The sequence below is a fragment of the Aotus nancymaae genome, unplaced genomic scaffold (genome assembly GCF_030222135.1).
Source record: "Aotus nancymaae isolate 86718 unplaced genomic scaffold, 86718_ANA_hifiasm-v0.15.2.pri h1tg000016l, whole genome shotgun sequence".
Lineage (NCBI taxonomy): Eukaryota > Metazoa > Chordata > Mammalia > Primates > Aotidae > Aotus > Aotus nancymaae.
Window position 1 is genome coordinate 52,348,846 of NW_026988428.1, and position 15,719 is coordinate 52,364,564.

Here is a 15,719-nt window from a genome sequence, read left to right on the forward strand (position 1 = left end):
CCCAGTGGGCCATATGGCAGAATAGCTTTGAATGTGGCCCAACACAAATTCATAAACTTTCTTAAAATGTTATTAGATTTCTTTTTTTACAATTTTTTTTCCTCACTCATGAGCTGTTGCTAGTGTATTTTACGTGTGGCCCAAGGCAATTCTTCTTCCAAGGTTGGATACCTTTTGGAAGCCAAAAGATTGGATACCTTCCTTGGTAATGTGGCAGTGTCTCATGGTCATTATTCTGAATATTGGTAATCATTGTGTAGGTCTCTAGAAGATGTAGGAGATGGAATCAATTGTGATAGTAATCCTAGTCTTTTACCTTGTACCTATTTTTGTTACTTCCTTTATTATCTTTCTATTTTTCTCTTCCAAAGAAGTGACTGTATGAACACACACCTGCCCTCTAGAGTTAGTACTGTATTTAACGGAGCTGTTACTCATGTGGACCGCTAGATGGCAGGATGAGCCCCTGCTCAGTCTGAGAGCAGGTTCTTCATTTGTAGATACTTAAGTTTGTACCAGATTCCATACAGTTGAGATGGTACTGGAGAGACAGTGGTAGTCAGAGTAGATACAGTTCTTGCCTTCAGGGTTAGATAGATCATCAGTGATAAAAATGAAAACATTTAATCAATCCAATGAAGAAAACAGGTTCTTGAGAGCAAGTATGTATGATCTGAAAATTAGATACAATTACAACTTGATGAGTATACAAACTACAAGTTAGGTTAAAAAGATAATTACATACTGTCTATCTGTCTATTTATTGAGTCTGTGTCACTCTATTATTTATTTATTTATTGAGATTGAGTCTCACTTTATTGCCCTGGCTGGAGTGCAGTGGTGCAGTCTTGGCTCACTGCAACTTCTGCCCCCCGGGTTCAAGTGATTTTCGTGTCTCACCCTCCCAAGTAGCTGGGATTACAGGCGCCCATTGCCGTGACCTGCTAATTTTTTATTTTTAGTAGAGACGAGGTTTCACTATGTTGGCCAGGCTGGTCTTGAACTCCTGACCTCAAGTGATCCGCCTGCCTTGGCCACCCAAAGTGTTGGGATTACAGACTTGAGCCACTGAGCCCAGCGCCCCATTTAATGTATAGTCTTTGTTTTTTTTTTGTTTTTTTTTTTTCATTTTATTTTTTGTTTTTGTTTTTATTTTTTTTCTTATTTTTTAATGTATAGTCTTTGTTAAAGTTATATCAGAATTCTAGCTGAATGATATTTAAATAGAGTCTTTGTTCTTGCTTTGTACCTGGACACTGCCTTGTGACTGATACAGCTTTGATGAGCGGAAGAACACCAGGTTTTCTGTTTTGAGTTGAATTAGATAAAACAACATGGACACGTGGAGTGGTTTTAAGGAGCAGAGAGTTTAATAGGCAAGAAGGAGAAGGCAGAAGAAAGAAGCTCCCCCTTACAGAGATGAAAGAGGAGACCTCGTATTCTGAGGATACCAGCCAGTTTTCTTGGGTGGCTGGAGGAGGCGGTGTCTGATTTGCATAGGGCTCAGGGGATTGGTTTAACCAGGCATGATATTTATATTTATGTAGCCCTCGAGAAAACTGGCCCTCCCACCCCAGTCCTTTAAGATGCAAATGTAGGGCGCCAATGCTGTTTTACATTCATAGGGAAATGTGTGTGGGCAAGGGAGCGTGTTGTTAGGCACAGGTCCTAGCAAGGGCAAGAGGCCAGGGCTTTTAGGCTAGTCAAGGTGCATTTTTGGAGCTGCGGAAAAATCTTCTAAGGACGCCTTTTCCTTTATTTCTTAATAAATAAAGGAAACCACATTATCAGAGTGGAGTAGAACAGTATTTCTTTTTTTCTTTTTGTTAGCCCTGTCCTGAATTCTCTTAAAAAAATCCTATCTGTTAAAAATCTCTCATTTTCCAGGCTAAGTCTCTAGTTGTGAAAGCTTTTAGTAGGGCCAGTTTTTTTTTTTTTCCTCTTAATTTTAATTTCCCTCATTTGAGAATGTGGTAGTCATCATCGGGTGTTATTCACCAGTTTGTGAAAGTGCATTCCTCTCCCATGTTTTCTTTCTTTGGGGTTTAAGAAATTGTGGGAAACTAAGACTGTTCTAGACTGTATACCACACAGTTTATATTATGATCTTTTGTCATAGCTAAGACTGGGGGTTTAAAATAACTTGCTTCTACAACTGTCATTATTGAAATTGAAACAATTCTAGGTATTTCTAACTACAAAAATCTAAGATCTGGCCGGGCACAGTGGCTCAAGCCTGTAATCCCAGCACTTTGGGATGCCGAGGCAGGCGGATCACGAGGTCAAGAGATTGAGACCATCCTGGCCAACCTGGTGAAACCCCGTCTCTACTAAAAAAAAAATACAAAAATTAGCTGGGCGTGGTGCCGCGCGCCTATAGTCCCAGCTACTTGGGAGGCTGAGACAGGAGAATTGCTTGAACCGGGGAGGCAGAGTTTGCAGTGAGCCGAGATTTGCGCCACTGCACTCCAGCCTGGTGCCTGGCGACAAAACAAGACTCTGTCTCAAAAAAAAGGGAAACAAAAATCTAAGATCTTTGCAGAGCAAGCCTATCAGATGCTTTTCAATTTTTTTTATTTTTATTTTTGAGACAGTCTCTCACTCTTGTTGCCCAGGCTGGAGTGCAGTGGCATGTTCATGGCTTACTGCAACCTCAACCTCCTGGGTTCAAGCAATCCTTCATCCTTAGCCTTGAGAGCTGGGACTGCAGGTGTGTACCACCACACCTGGCTAGTTTTTTTTTTTTTTACTTTATTATTATTATTTTTTCCAGAGATGAGGTCTCAGCCTGTTTTCCAGGCTGGTCTGAAATTGCTGGGCTTAAGTGATTCCCCTGCACTGGCTCCCAGAGTGTTGGGATGACAGGCATGAGCCGCCACTCCCAGCCTGATGCTTTTGAAACATATAGTATTTAATAGTTTCTGGGGCATTCTTTTGTGAACATTAGCCAAAACTTTTTAAAACCACTCCCAATTGCATTTTTTATAGTACTCTAGGACAGGAGTTGGCAAACATTCTGCAAAGAGCCAGGCAGTTAATTATTTGGGCTCTGCAGGGCCATGTTTTCTGTCACAGCTACTCAGCCCCACTCTTGTAATGCAGGAGCATCCATAGACAACAAGTAAACACGGGCATGGCTGTGCTCAAGCAAACTTTATTAATACAAATAGGTGGGTGATGGGCCATAGGTGCAGACCCCTTCCACGGAGCATGTTTTCTGAGACTTAATGTTTCTTGTGATCTACCCTCTGATTCTAAAATTAGCATACTAAGGACTTGAGTTGAAGTATTTGGTTTGTTGGGTTACTTTGTTGGAGATGTTAATTGTATCCTAACTTGGCTTGTGATTCTAAGGTGATTGTCAGCAGAGCCCTTGTTAGGAATTAGAGCTGAAGCTTGATGAATGTTGTTTTTACTACTCTTTCCTAACATGACTCTACAAAAGTCTTTTAACATCAGAGGCCATAAAATAATATACTTTATTTCTGTTTTTAGAACTGACATAGATATGGAAGTCATTTAATCTAAACTCCTTTTCTAGATGAAGTAGCTATAGCCTTTAGAAGTTAAATGATCTGTACTGGGCACAGTGGCTCATGGCTGTAATCCCAGCACTTTGGGAGGCTGAGGTGGCGATCACTGTGGAGGTCAGAAGTTGAAGACTAGCCCAGCCAACATGGTGAAACCCCATCTCCACTAAAAATATAAAAATTAGCCTGGTGTGGTGGTGGATGCCTGTAATCTCAGCTATTTGGGAGGCTGAGGCAGGAGAATCGCTTGAACCCCGGAGGTGAAGGTTGCAGTGAGCCTGGATTGCACCACTGCATTCCAGCTTGGGCAACAGAGTAAGATTGTCTCAAAAAAAAAAAAAAAAAAAAAAGTTAATTGATGTACCTAAGTGTTAAATTAGCTACATAGTGACAAGTGTAGAATAAGTCATGTCCTGACTGTCAGACTTTTTCCAGTTGTAGCCTTCTATTTAATGTATGCTCCTACTCTTAGCCACTGACAGCAAATATGGGCCTGAATATCTTATTAGATTCTTATGCTATTTGTCAAAGTCCTGAAACAAGGAATCAGATGAGCAGCTACAGATTTTTTTTTTAATTGTCTAAAGGCTCTTTAAAGGAAATTTCAAAGAAAAACATAAGTATCTGTGACTCGAGACATTTTTCTAAGAAAAAAAAACCCATAAATATCTTGTGTTGTGTCTTGTTACTTGCATTCTACCAATGTGGACATAAAGATGAGTAAGACAGGTCTTCGCTCAAAAATATATGTAATTCAGATGAGAAACATGCCTATAAAATTATGTTTTGCATAGTTTATGTGTGAGACTATATAATTCAGTATTCTACAAGTAGTAAGGTTGATTAAAGGTGGAAGAGGGCCGGGCGAGGTGGCTCATGCCTGTAATCCCAGCACTTTGGGAGGCCGAGGTGGGCAGATCAGGAGGTCAAGAGATTGAGACCATCCTGGTCAACATAGTGAAACGCTGTCTCTACTAAAAATACAAAAACTAGCTGGATGTCGTGGCACACGCCTATAGTCCCAGCTACTCGGGAGGCTGAGGCAGGAGAATTGCTTGAACTCGGGAGGCGGAGGTTGTAGTGAGCCGAGATCGTGACATTGCACTCCAGCCTGGGCAACAAGAGCAAAACTCTGTCTCAAAAAAAAAAAAAAAAAAAGAGGTGTAAGAGCCTTTTCAGTTATGATATTGACAAAGGCTTAGTCAAGGAAAGATGAATAGGATTTTGAAAGTGTGAAATTATTCTAGTGAGGGGGAAGGTGCGGAAGTTGAAATGCTGAGATTAGTTGAGGAAGCATCTAGATCTGGTGGGATTGTCCACATTTAGCAAGGGAGGAGAGATGTCTAGTTGAAGACAGATGATGTTAATATAGTCACACTATCTGTACCTTCAGTGCCAAGAGGCTTTGGTTTTTTTCCCTTTATGCAGTGGAGTTTTGCACAGGGAAAGTAATATAGAAATAACCTGGAAACCTTAGTCTAGTGTCAGTGTGCAGGATGGATCTGAGGAGGAAATGGAGGCGTAGGGATGAGTTAGGAAACTGTTACACAGGCCAAGAGGTGATGTTTATTAAGTTATATATTTTTTCTTATTTTAGGATCTGGATGCTGGTGTAAGTGAACATTCAAGTGATTGGTTGGATCAGGATTCAGTTTCAGATCAGTTTAGTGTAGAATTTGAAGTTGAATCTCTCGACTCAGAAGATTATAGCCTTAGTGAAGAAGGACAAGAACTCTCAGATGAAGATGATGAGGTAGTATTCCCCCCGCCCCAATTATGTTGGAAAATTATAAAATATTTTCTATGCTTATTGCCTTTGAGAATGAAATAATAATATATTCAGATTTCACTTGAAATCCTAGCCTCTTGATTTGTTCAGACTAACGTATTAGTTTGTGGACTTGAGGATTTCATAGTTCTTTATCACTTGAGTTATATTCTTATATTACTACTAATGCCAAGAAGTCAATAGGCCTCAATGAACATGCTTATTATAATGATCTGTTCACTTTTAAAAATATTTAATTCAATTACTGTTTTAATATTAGTTTGCTTTTTGTAAAAGTAAAACATGCATACAGTTAAAGTCAAATAGTACCCTCAGAGATCTGTTTCCCGGAAGTGGCTGCCTTCAGCATTTCTAGCCATGTTCCTGTTATTTAATATCTCCATATTATTTATTTATAAAATAAAACCACTGAGCTGAATGTTTTGCTTTATTCATCCTAAACATCCTTTGTATTGACTTTTCCCATTGTGGGTGAGGATTTCTCTCTCCTCCATTTTTTCCCCCTTTACAGTCGCTCACTCTATATTTGATGTCGTCTTGGACTTTCTCACATATTGTAGTATATGATATTTGTTTAGGACTTATTACTAGAAAGTCTTCCAGTAGAAGGAAAAGGGTAATGAATTGATGCTAACGAATTTGTTTTATTAGGTATATCGAGTTACTGTGTATCAGGCAGGGGAGAGTGATACAGATTCATTTGAAGAAGATCCTGAAATTTCCTTAGCTGTAAGTATATATCTACTTTTTTAAGAAATCAAAAAATTACATTAAGGTCTAGATGAGGAAAATATGTCTATCCTACTTTCTGAAATGAGCTGATTTTTATAAAGTTAAAATGTAAAGTCTGAATAAAGCATTTTGCTTTTATTTGTTGTGATGAAACTTGTAGCTATAATTTTTATTTTTAGGTGCTGGAATTTGAACTTTTTTTGTTGTTGTTCTTTTTGTTTTGTTTTGTTTTTTGTTTTTTTTTTTTGAAACAAGGTCTTACTTTGTCTCCCAGGCTGGAGTGTAGTGGTGCAATCTCGGTGTACTGCAGCCTCCACCTCCCAGGTTCAAGCGATTCTTGTGCCTCATCCTCCAGAGTAGCTGGGATTATAGGTGTGCACCATCACGCCCCACTAATTTTTGTATTTTTAGTAGAGACCGGGTTTCACCATGTTGGCCAGGCTGGTCTCATCCTGGCTGAGGCTTGAGAGTGGGCAGATCACTCTGAGAGATCACTTGAGAGCGGGCGGATCACTCTGAGAGATCACTTGAGAGCAGTCCACCCACCTTGGCCTCCTAAAATGTGGGATTATAGGCATGAGCCATTGCACTCAGCTGAATTTGTACTTTTTGATGTTATTTTGGAAAATTTCAATTATCTTCAGTATACTCATCACCCAACTTAACAATTACCAACATATTGCCAATCTGGTCAAATGTAAAGTTTTTTTTTAATTGAGATAGGGTCCCGCTCTGTCATTTAGGCTGGAGTGCAGTGATGTGATCATGGCTTACTGCAGCCTCCACCTTCCAGGCTCAAGTGATCGTCCCACCTCAACCTCCCGAGTAGGTGGGAGTATAGGTGCATGCCACCACACCCAGCTAATTTTTGTATTTTTTGTAGAGATGTCACCATGTTGTCCAGGATAGTCTTGAACTCCTGGGCTCCAGTGATCCACCTGCCTCAGTCTCCCAAAGTGCCAGAATTACAGGCATGAGCCACTACACCCAGCCAAAAGTAAACATTTTTATTATTAACTTTTATTATAGAATGTGGTAGGTTTTGCCATTTTTGTTCTAAATATTGCCTTTATTATAATTGAATAGGAAATATATTTTTTTGAGTTATAAACAGTTACTAATTATCCAAATGCAAAAAAGATGAAAATATGTTTCCAAAATTGTTATTGTATTAGAAAATAATTTAAATAACTAGTTGAATCATTTGATGTCAAGTTGCATAAAATATTTTGGACTTTTTATTTTTTTAAGTCTTTTTATTTATCTTAATCTATTTTAAGACCCATTAAAATTATTTTAGATATCGATCTTGCAATATATTAGACTTTTTGATGCCCTTTTACTCCCATATTGCAAGACCTTTTTCTTTGGTTTTATGAGCTGTGAAAACCCCCTTCTATAACTTGAAAAAACCAATGTTGAAGAATAAATAGTCTCTATCTTTATTGCTCCTCTCTTATGTCATTTGTGAGGCATGACTTATGAGGTTTTCACTTGTAAAATGTCCTCAGGCAAGAACCATGCTTCAGTTAAGGGAAGAAAATAGGTTATGTAAAAAAGCTGGGGATGTGGGAGAGCTTGTTATCCAAAGTGCATGGTGGAAAGGTTTGCGTAATAAAACTTAGAGAAAAGAAAGAAGCATTGAGTGGTTACAGAGATGAGAACACAGGAAAGGATAGACAAGTAAAGGGCATATGTTATGGTTAGTGACCGAGGTTGATAGGTTTTAGCGGCAATACTTGCTGTGAAAATGTTTTAGCATTTCTCTTGTGGATGGAGTTAGGGAATACTCAGTTGAACCATGGTTTTAGAGTACGTCTAAGGTAGTTCTAGTCACTGGTGGATTAGGAAGTCTTTCTCTAGGAGGCAGGTTTCATCCAGATTGATTGGATGGACTCTAGGAATAGCATCAAGCGTTCAGCCTTTAAGGGAGTGAGGATAGGCTGCATTACAAAGTCAAAGATCCCATATACTTGCTTCAACTAAAGGAAACAACTGTAATTGTATCCTGAAACAGATAACTTCATAGGTACATGATTAATATCACAGTGAATTCATTTTTATTTAGAATTTTTCAGTTTGATATGGGTGAAAAAAAATGGGTGTGCATACTCTCTAGGAGAGATTGTTACATATTGACTTTTAAAAATCTGTTTTGTATATAATTGAGACATATAACATGATGTTTTGACACACGTTAATAGTGAAATAGTCACTATGGTCAAGCAAATTAATATAATTTATTATCTTGAATAGTTACCGTTCTTGTGTGTATGGTAAAAATACCAAAAATCTACTCTCTTAGTAAATATCTAGTATACCAATATATTACTAACTATAGTCTTCATGCTGTACATGTTGACTATATTATATGAAACACTGAATATTGAACTGTGTGGTATATTTTACCTTAGACATAGCAAAATTGCTAGCATTCTTGTGACTAGTAGTTAAAGGGTTACAGAAACTGACTGTGTGTCTTATTTCATTGAAGGACTATTGGAAATGCACTTCATGCAATGAAATGAATCCCCCGCTTCCATCACATTGTAACAGATGTTGGGCCCTTCGTGAGAATTGGCTTCCTGAAGATAAAGGGAAAGATAAAGGGGAAATCTCTGAGAAAGCCAAACTGGAAAACTCAACACAAGCTGAAGAGGGCTTTGATGTTCCTGATTGTAAAAAAATTACAGTGAATGATTCCAGAGAGTTGTGTGATGAGGAAAATGATGATAAAATTACACAAGCCTCACAATCACAAGAAAGTGAGGACTATTCTCAGCCGTCAACTTCCAGTAGCGTTATTTATAGCAGCCAAGAAGATGCGAAAGAGTCTGAAAGGGAGGAAACACAAGACAAAGAAGAAAGTATGGAATCTAGTTTGCCCCTTAATGCCATTGAACCTTGTGTGATTTGTCAAGGTCGACCTAAAAATGGTTGCATTGTCCATGGCAAAACAGGACATCTTATGGCCTGCTTTACATGTGCAAAGAAGCTAAAGAAAAGGAATAAGCCCTGCCCAGTATGTAGACAACCAATTCAAATGATTGTGCTAACTTATTTCCCCTAGTTGCCCTGTGTATAAGAGAATCATATTTCTAACTAATTAACCCTAAGGATTCAGACAGCATGAAATTTTTTTACATATATCCAAGTGAGAAAATGCCTCAATGCATGTGGATTTCTTCTTTTTAGTATAATTGACCTACTTTGGTAGTGAAATAGTAAATACTTTGAAGAAAATTTCAATTCTGTGTCTATTTTATATTTGGGTTTTAACATAATTTGAATTGAATAGCTCATTCTTTACCACAAGCCCAAATTTTAAGTAATTTCTACTCTATCTTAAATGAGAATTATCTATTTTTTAAAATATATATGGCATTTAAATGTAACTTATTTAGTACCTTTCATGTAAAGGGAAATTGGTGGAAAGATTGGTTTTTTTTTTTTTTCTTTTTCTTTTTGAGACAGAGTCTCACTCGGTTGCCCAGGCTGGAGTGCAGTGGCACAGTCTTGCAGTCTTCACCTTCTCGGTTCAAGCAGTCTCCTGCCTCAGCCTCCAGAGCAGCTAGGATTACAGGCACAAACCACAACACCGTCTGATTTTTTTGTATTTTTAGTACAGATAGGATTTCACCATGTTGGCAGGGTGATCTTGAACTCCCAAACTCAAGTGGTCCACCCGCCTCAGTCTCCCAAAATGCTGGGATTATAGGTGTAAGGCACCATACCTGGCCTCAAATTTTAGGTATTATTAAACCTTCCGATCTTTAGTTTCTCTCTCCAAAATACTCTTTCTAGGTTAAAAAAAAAATTGGCTCTTATATTTGGTGCTATGTAAATAAAAATGTACTACTCTTTTTCTTTCTTTCTTTCTTTAAGAGTTCTTGTTTTTGCAATAGAGACAGGGTCTCCTTATGTTGTCCAGGCTGTTCTTGAACTCCTGGACTCAAGGGATCCTCCTGTCTTGGCCTCCGAAAGTGCTAGGTAGGATTATAGGCGTGAGCCACCCCACCCGGCTGTAAAAATGTACTTCTTATTCTCCAGCCTCCTGTATAAACTGTAGTAACGGATGCGGGTAATGATGCTACCAGTGAAAACAGCTACCATTTACCCATAAGACAAAACTTTTTAAAGCCTCCTGAGTAAAATGTGGAATTGTCTTGGGAGTCTAACCTAGTATATCAAGCCCTTTTTCACACAAAAAAATCTTTTCGGGATTTAGTGGAACCTGTTGTTTCCCCTAAGTTGAAAAACAGCTGTAGGACACTTCAGGTCTTCCTGGGCTGGGTTACTTGGTGCCCAGCCTAGGCTTCAGACTCTTGCTTAAGGCCAGTTTTGGAAACCCCTGAATTCAGAAAGATTAATTCAGAAATTTGATCAACAGAATTGTTAAACAACTAACTGGAAAGATTGCAAGTTTTTTCTGAATTATCCAGAAATTATGCGTCGTTTTCCTTCAAGAATGACAAGGTCAGAATGTGGAATTCCAAGATACCTCTTGACTTCCTCTCTAGCTCCATGTTTGGTCAGTGGAGGCCCATGCGAGCTCAGCATGCGTACTGAGAAGTGTGTCTTTTAGAGCCAATCTACCCTGGTCACATCACGGTGTTCATCTGCAGCTACTGCACGGTGTTCAGATTGTGTGAATCCAAATGTCATAAAAACTTTAGAAGTGCAATTCTCAAAAGGTTAGGTGAACTAAAGCATTCAGTAAAGCAACTGATAATAATGAGCTTACAGTGGATAATTCATTTGAATTTGAGAAATATAGAAATGAACCTGTCAAATACCAGCAAGAACTGAAGAATAAAATTACTGATGCAGCGAAGACAGATGCAAAGATCAAACAACTGCAGACTAAATTTATAATGAACAAATCGAAGAAAAATAAAGGACTACAGAAAGTTCAGGACATCAAGGAAGTCAGGCAGAACTCATCTTGACCCCTCTTGCAGGCAAAGGAAAGCAGCTGGAAGAAAAGATGATACAACAGTTACGGCAGGATGCAGGCATGGAAGAGGTTCCTAAAAATCTCGTCTGTAACCACCAATATATTTACATTTGAAAATCTCTTTTGGAGACTTAAAACCTCTAAATTATTGATTTTTTTTTTTTTTTTTTGATACTGAGTCTTGTTCTGTTGCCAGGTGCCAGTCTGGAGTGCAGTGGTGCGATCTCGGCTCACTGCAACCTCCGCCTTCTGGGTTCAAACAATTCTCCTGCCTCAGCCTCCCAAGTAGCTGGGACTACAGGCACCGTGTCCAGCTAATTTTCTTTGATTTTAGTAGAGACCATCTTGGCCAGGATGGTCTCGATCTCTTGACCTCGTGATCTGCCCGCCTTGACCTTCCAAATTTCTGAGATTACAGGCATGAGCCACTGCACCCAGCCTGATTTATTTTTTCTATAAGGGCACTGAAATGAAAGGTGATTAAAAAATCACCTACATTGCTATCTATAAAACATCAGATAATAGGCATATTAGATTGCATCTCATTGTTAACTCTTCACTGATAGATACATTTATGTAAATCATGAAAATTCTATTTGTAAATGCAGAATTCAAATGTGGACATAAAATGGTTATGCCGTTTGGTTAGCGATACTAGGCAACATTTATGTAATGACAAAATTCAAAAATTCAAAAATTTGTGGCTAGTGATAGACATAAAATTTTCTTAGCAGTAAAAATGCCCTTTATTGTTATAGAAGGGAGGATATAAGGAACCAACAGTTTGTATGAAAATAGCTCAAATAATATATTTTTGAGTTTAATATTTCTCGTTTTGGTTTATTAGCATTTTAGAACAAAATGGCCTTATATAATGAAGCCTAGTTTGCTGGACTGTTTTGACCTGGTTTAACTGTTCTGACAGATAGTTGGGAAGGAGAGCTGAATAACCTTTGCCTGAAATGACGCGATATAATTTCTGCTTTGGCAAATACTCAGTTCTAACTTGTGATTCCTGGTAGAACAAGCTTTATATTTCAAGTCTAGCAATGATCTAGAAGGAGATGTATCTCAGTGCCTTTTAAAATTTGTTGTGTGGTTTTCTTTTAAAAAGCCACACAATAATTTTGGAAAACAATATATGGGTAGAACATCTGTCTAGTATTTGTACATGAAACCACTTTTTTTTTTCTTTTGAGACACAGTCTTGCTCTGTTGCCAGGCGCCAGGCTAGAGTGCAGTGGCGCGATCTGAGCTTACTGCAACCTCTGCCTCCCGGGTTCAAGCAATTCTCCTGCCTCAGCCTCCCAAGTAGCTGGGACTACAGATGTGTGCCACCACGCCCAGCTAATTTTTATATTTTAGTAGAGATGGGGTTTCACTGTGTTGGCCAGGATGGTCTCGATCTCTTGACTTTGTGATCTGCCCGTCTCGGCCTCCCAAAGTGCTGGGATTACAGGCGTGAGCCACTGCACCCGGCCTACAAAACCACTTTTAATGGGTACAGAGATTAATTAGGAGGAATAAGTTCTGATGTCCTATTGCACAGTAGGGTGACTATAGTTAATTATTGAATGTTCTTGCTATAAATAAATGATAAGTGTTTGAGTTGATGGGTGTGCTAATTGCACAGATTTGATTGATACACATTGTACCTGAAACAGTACATGCGCCATAAATATTTACAATTATGTATCAGTTTAAAATTTTATAAAACATTTATAATGTAAAAATATCAAACTGTGTAGATTAACTTCTTGATTTATATTTAAATATGAATCTTAAGCAAAATAGTGAAAATAACTATCTGGTTTAGTGTTTTTCTCCCATATGTGATTTATAGATACTTATAATAAAATCAACTGAACTGTAAGCTTAGAATAGGCCACAAAGATAATTTTGCACAGCAGTTTTACTAATGGTACATTGTTACATTGTTGCTTAAAAAAAAGATACACCCACACATTGACTTATGAAACCAATGGCCAAAGGGATTAGTACTTTACCTTTGGAGTTCCTCAAAGCCTTATTTGAAGTTGAACCAAGTAGAATCTGTTTTTTTTTCCTGAGGAGTGTAGCATAAATGTGATTATAAACAAAGTACACATAAGATATATGTATGCAATGACTGTTATTTATACAGAATTTAAATCTGCAACAGCACGTTTATGGGTTATTAAAATTATCTAAATTCTTAGGTTCTGTATAGTACACATGTATTGATTTACAAATAAATGATTTATTAAGTGATTAAGAGTTGTTTTAAGAATGCCATTATTTGATCTTAATTTTTTAATGAGTTAAAATGGAAATTGTTTGAATATCATATGTTTGGGTAACAAAAGGCACAAGTCTGAATATGTTTCTGGAATGGCTATGCCTGCCCCCTTTAAAAATACAAATATCACTGCGCAGCTTGAGGCAGTTGGGAGTCTCCAGTGAGAGCAACTTGTCAGAATGATGTTCCAAGTTAGTAAGAGTAAGAAAGGATTTGTTCACCCTGTCTTTGCTTGGGTCACATGGCAACCTGGCCTAAGTGATCGTGAATGGTCTATATAGCATATAGCTGGGACAGGGAGGGGAGTTTGGGCTAGCCACCGTGCCACTTGTCAGCATGAAAAGCCAGGTTGTAATTGTGTTTACCTGTCTGCCTTGCCTTTGAAAGTTCCACCAAACTGGGAACCTCTTGATTGTGATACGCAAATGTAAATGCTCAGTAAGAATTTACTAAATGAAAGCATTGAGACCTGAGTCTTGAAAGCTGGCTTTGGCTGGGTGCGGTGGCTCATAATTCTAGCACTTTGGTTGGCCGAGGCAGGCAAATCACCTGAGGTCTGGAGTTTGAGACCAGCCTGACCAACATGGTGGAACCGCCTCTCTACTTAAAATACAAAAATTACCCGGGCATGGTGGCATGCACCTGTAATCCCAGCTACTCAGCAGGAGGCAGGAGAATCAATTGAACCAGGGAGGTGGAGGTTGCAGTGAGCCAAGATCACGCCACTGCTTGGGCGGCAGAGTGAGACTGTCTCAAAAACAACAAAAACCACACCAAAAACAATAACAAAAGCTGGCTTTGGCTGAGAGTGGTGGCTTACACCTGTAATCCCAGCACTTTGGGAGGCCGAGGCGGATGGATCACAAGGTCAGGAGATTGAGACCATTCTGCCTAACACAGTGAAACCCGTCTCTACTAAAAACACAAAAAATTAGCCGGGTGTGGTGGCAGATGCTTGTAGTCCCTACTATTCAGGAAGCTGAGGCAGGAGAATTGCTTGAACCTGGGAGGTAGAGGTTGCAGTGAACTAAGATTGCACCTCTGCACTCCAGTCTGGATGACAGCGAGACTCCTCCGTCTCAAAAAGAAAGCTAGCTTTGAAGCAGGAGCTTCTGGGCCCCTAAGCCAGAGGCGGGTAGCTTTTGCCATCATTAAGATTTTTTAAAATCCTCAATAAAGGTTTTATTGATTGAGATGGAGTCTTGCTTGGTGGCCCAAGCTGGAGTGCAGTGGCGTGATCTTTGCTCACTACAACCTCTACCTCCTGGGTTCAAGTGATTCTCCTGTCTCAGCCTCCCGAATAGCTGGGATTACAGGACCCCGTCATCACATCCGGCTAATTTTTGTTTTTCTAGAGTAGATGAGGTTTCAGCTGTTGGCCATGCTGGTCTCAAACTCCTGACCTCAAGTGATGTGCCCTCCTTGGCCTTCCAAAGTGCTGGGATTACAGGCATGAGCCACTGTGCCTGGGCTAATTAAGGGTTTTAAAGATAATTGGTGTGTAGGTCTAAGGCTTATGATGGTAACCAGAAGTTGTTAATGGCATTGTGAAAAGTTTGTAGTTGACCTTTATGGTTGGATGTTGCCTTACATTTTGATTTGATATTTACAAAAAAATATTTCTTCAGCTTAAAAATTGTTTAAAAGTTTGTGATCATATTGTCTATCATGTAGCCAGCTTTCAGTTATATATAATAGGGACTGTGACATTTACAAATAATACTTCGAGATAGATATCTGAGTACCAGCACATGAAAGGTGTTCAGAAGTAGCAAATTGTAAAATGAACTAACAAACAAATGAAAGGCAACAAAAAATAAAACCAGAGCCATAAAGCAAGCAGATGGGAGGCATGTTCAGTAACTTGCTCATAATGCATCTGAAATGATTGCTGTACTTAAATATTGTTAGAGTAATAGGATTTTGAATAAAAACCATAATTGATTGTCTTTAGGTGAGGAGTGGTACTGAAACATACTTGAATTCCTATTGCTTTCCTTTAAAGCTCTCATTTAAAGACTTAAAAAAAAAATCCATAGGATTTACCTGTCATCTGTTTCAATCCTACAATTCCACATCTCTGCTGTCTTCAGAACGCTACAACTTAGTTGTCCAGCCAACAGCTTAAAGCCAATTTATCAAAATAGCATCTTTCCTAATTCCAAGATTTTACTTTTGTTTGTTTTGTTTTGAGATGGGGTCTTGCTCTGTCACCCAGGCTGGAGTGCAGTGCTGCAAACACGACTCACTACAGTCTCAACCTCCTAGGCTCAAGCAATCCTCCCGCCTCAGCCTCCCAAGAGGCTGGGGACCACAGGTACAAGCCTCCATGCTCAGCTATTTTTTTTTTTTTTTCCTCTGACAGAGTCCTGCTCTTTGTCACCCAGGCTGGAGTGCAGTGGCGCAATCTCAGCTCACTGCAACCTCCGCCTC

General features: G+C 38.9%; 1 protein-coding gene and 1 pseudogene across 3 annotated transcripts in view; both read left to right on the top strand.

Annotated features, from left to right (window-relative positions):
* The window catches only part of MDM2 (MDM2 proto-oncogene), a 33,792-nt gene extending 20,530 nt beyond the window's left edge, over window positions 1-13,262 (top strand). For 2 of the 3 annotated variants that reach the window (XM_064377318.1, XM_064377319.1), the window contains exons 9-11: window positions 5,128-5,283; window positions 5,971-6,048; window positions 8,546-13,262. In XM_064377318.1, the coding sequence (XP_064233388.1) occupies window positions 5,128-5,283; window positions 5,971-6,048; window positions 8,546-9,121 (810 nt within the window). In that variant the 3' untranslated portion in view covers window positions 9,122-13,262. The remainder of the gene's footprint in view (window positions 1-5,127; window positions 5,284-5,970; window positions 6,049-8,545) is intronic. The other variant, XM_064377320.1, reaches the window with a different exon arrangement.
* LOC135275325 (probable ribosome biogenesis protein RLP24) lies at window positions 10,576-13,262 on the top strand (annotated as a pseudogene).
* Window positions 13,263-15,719: the final 2,457 nt, after the last annotated feature.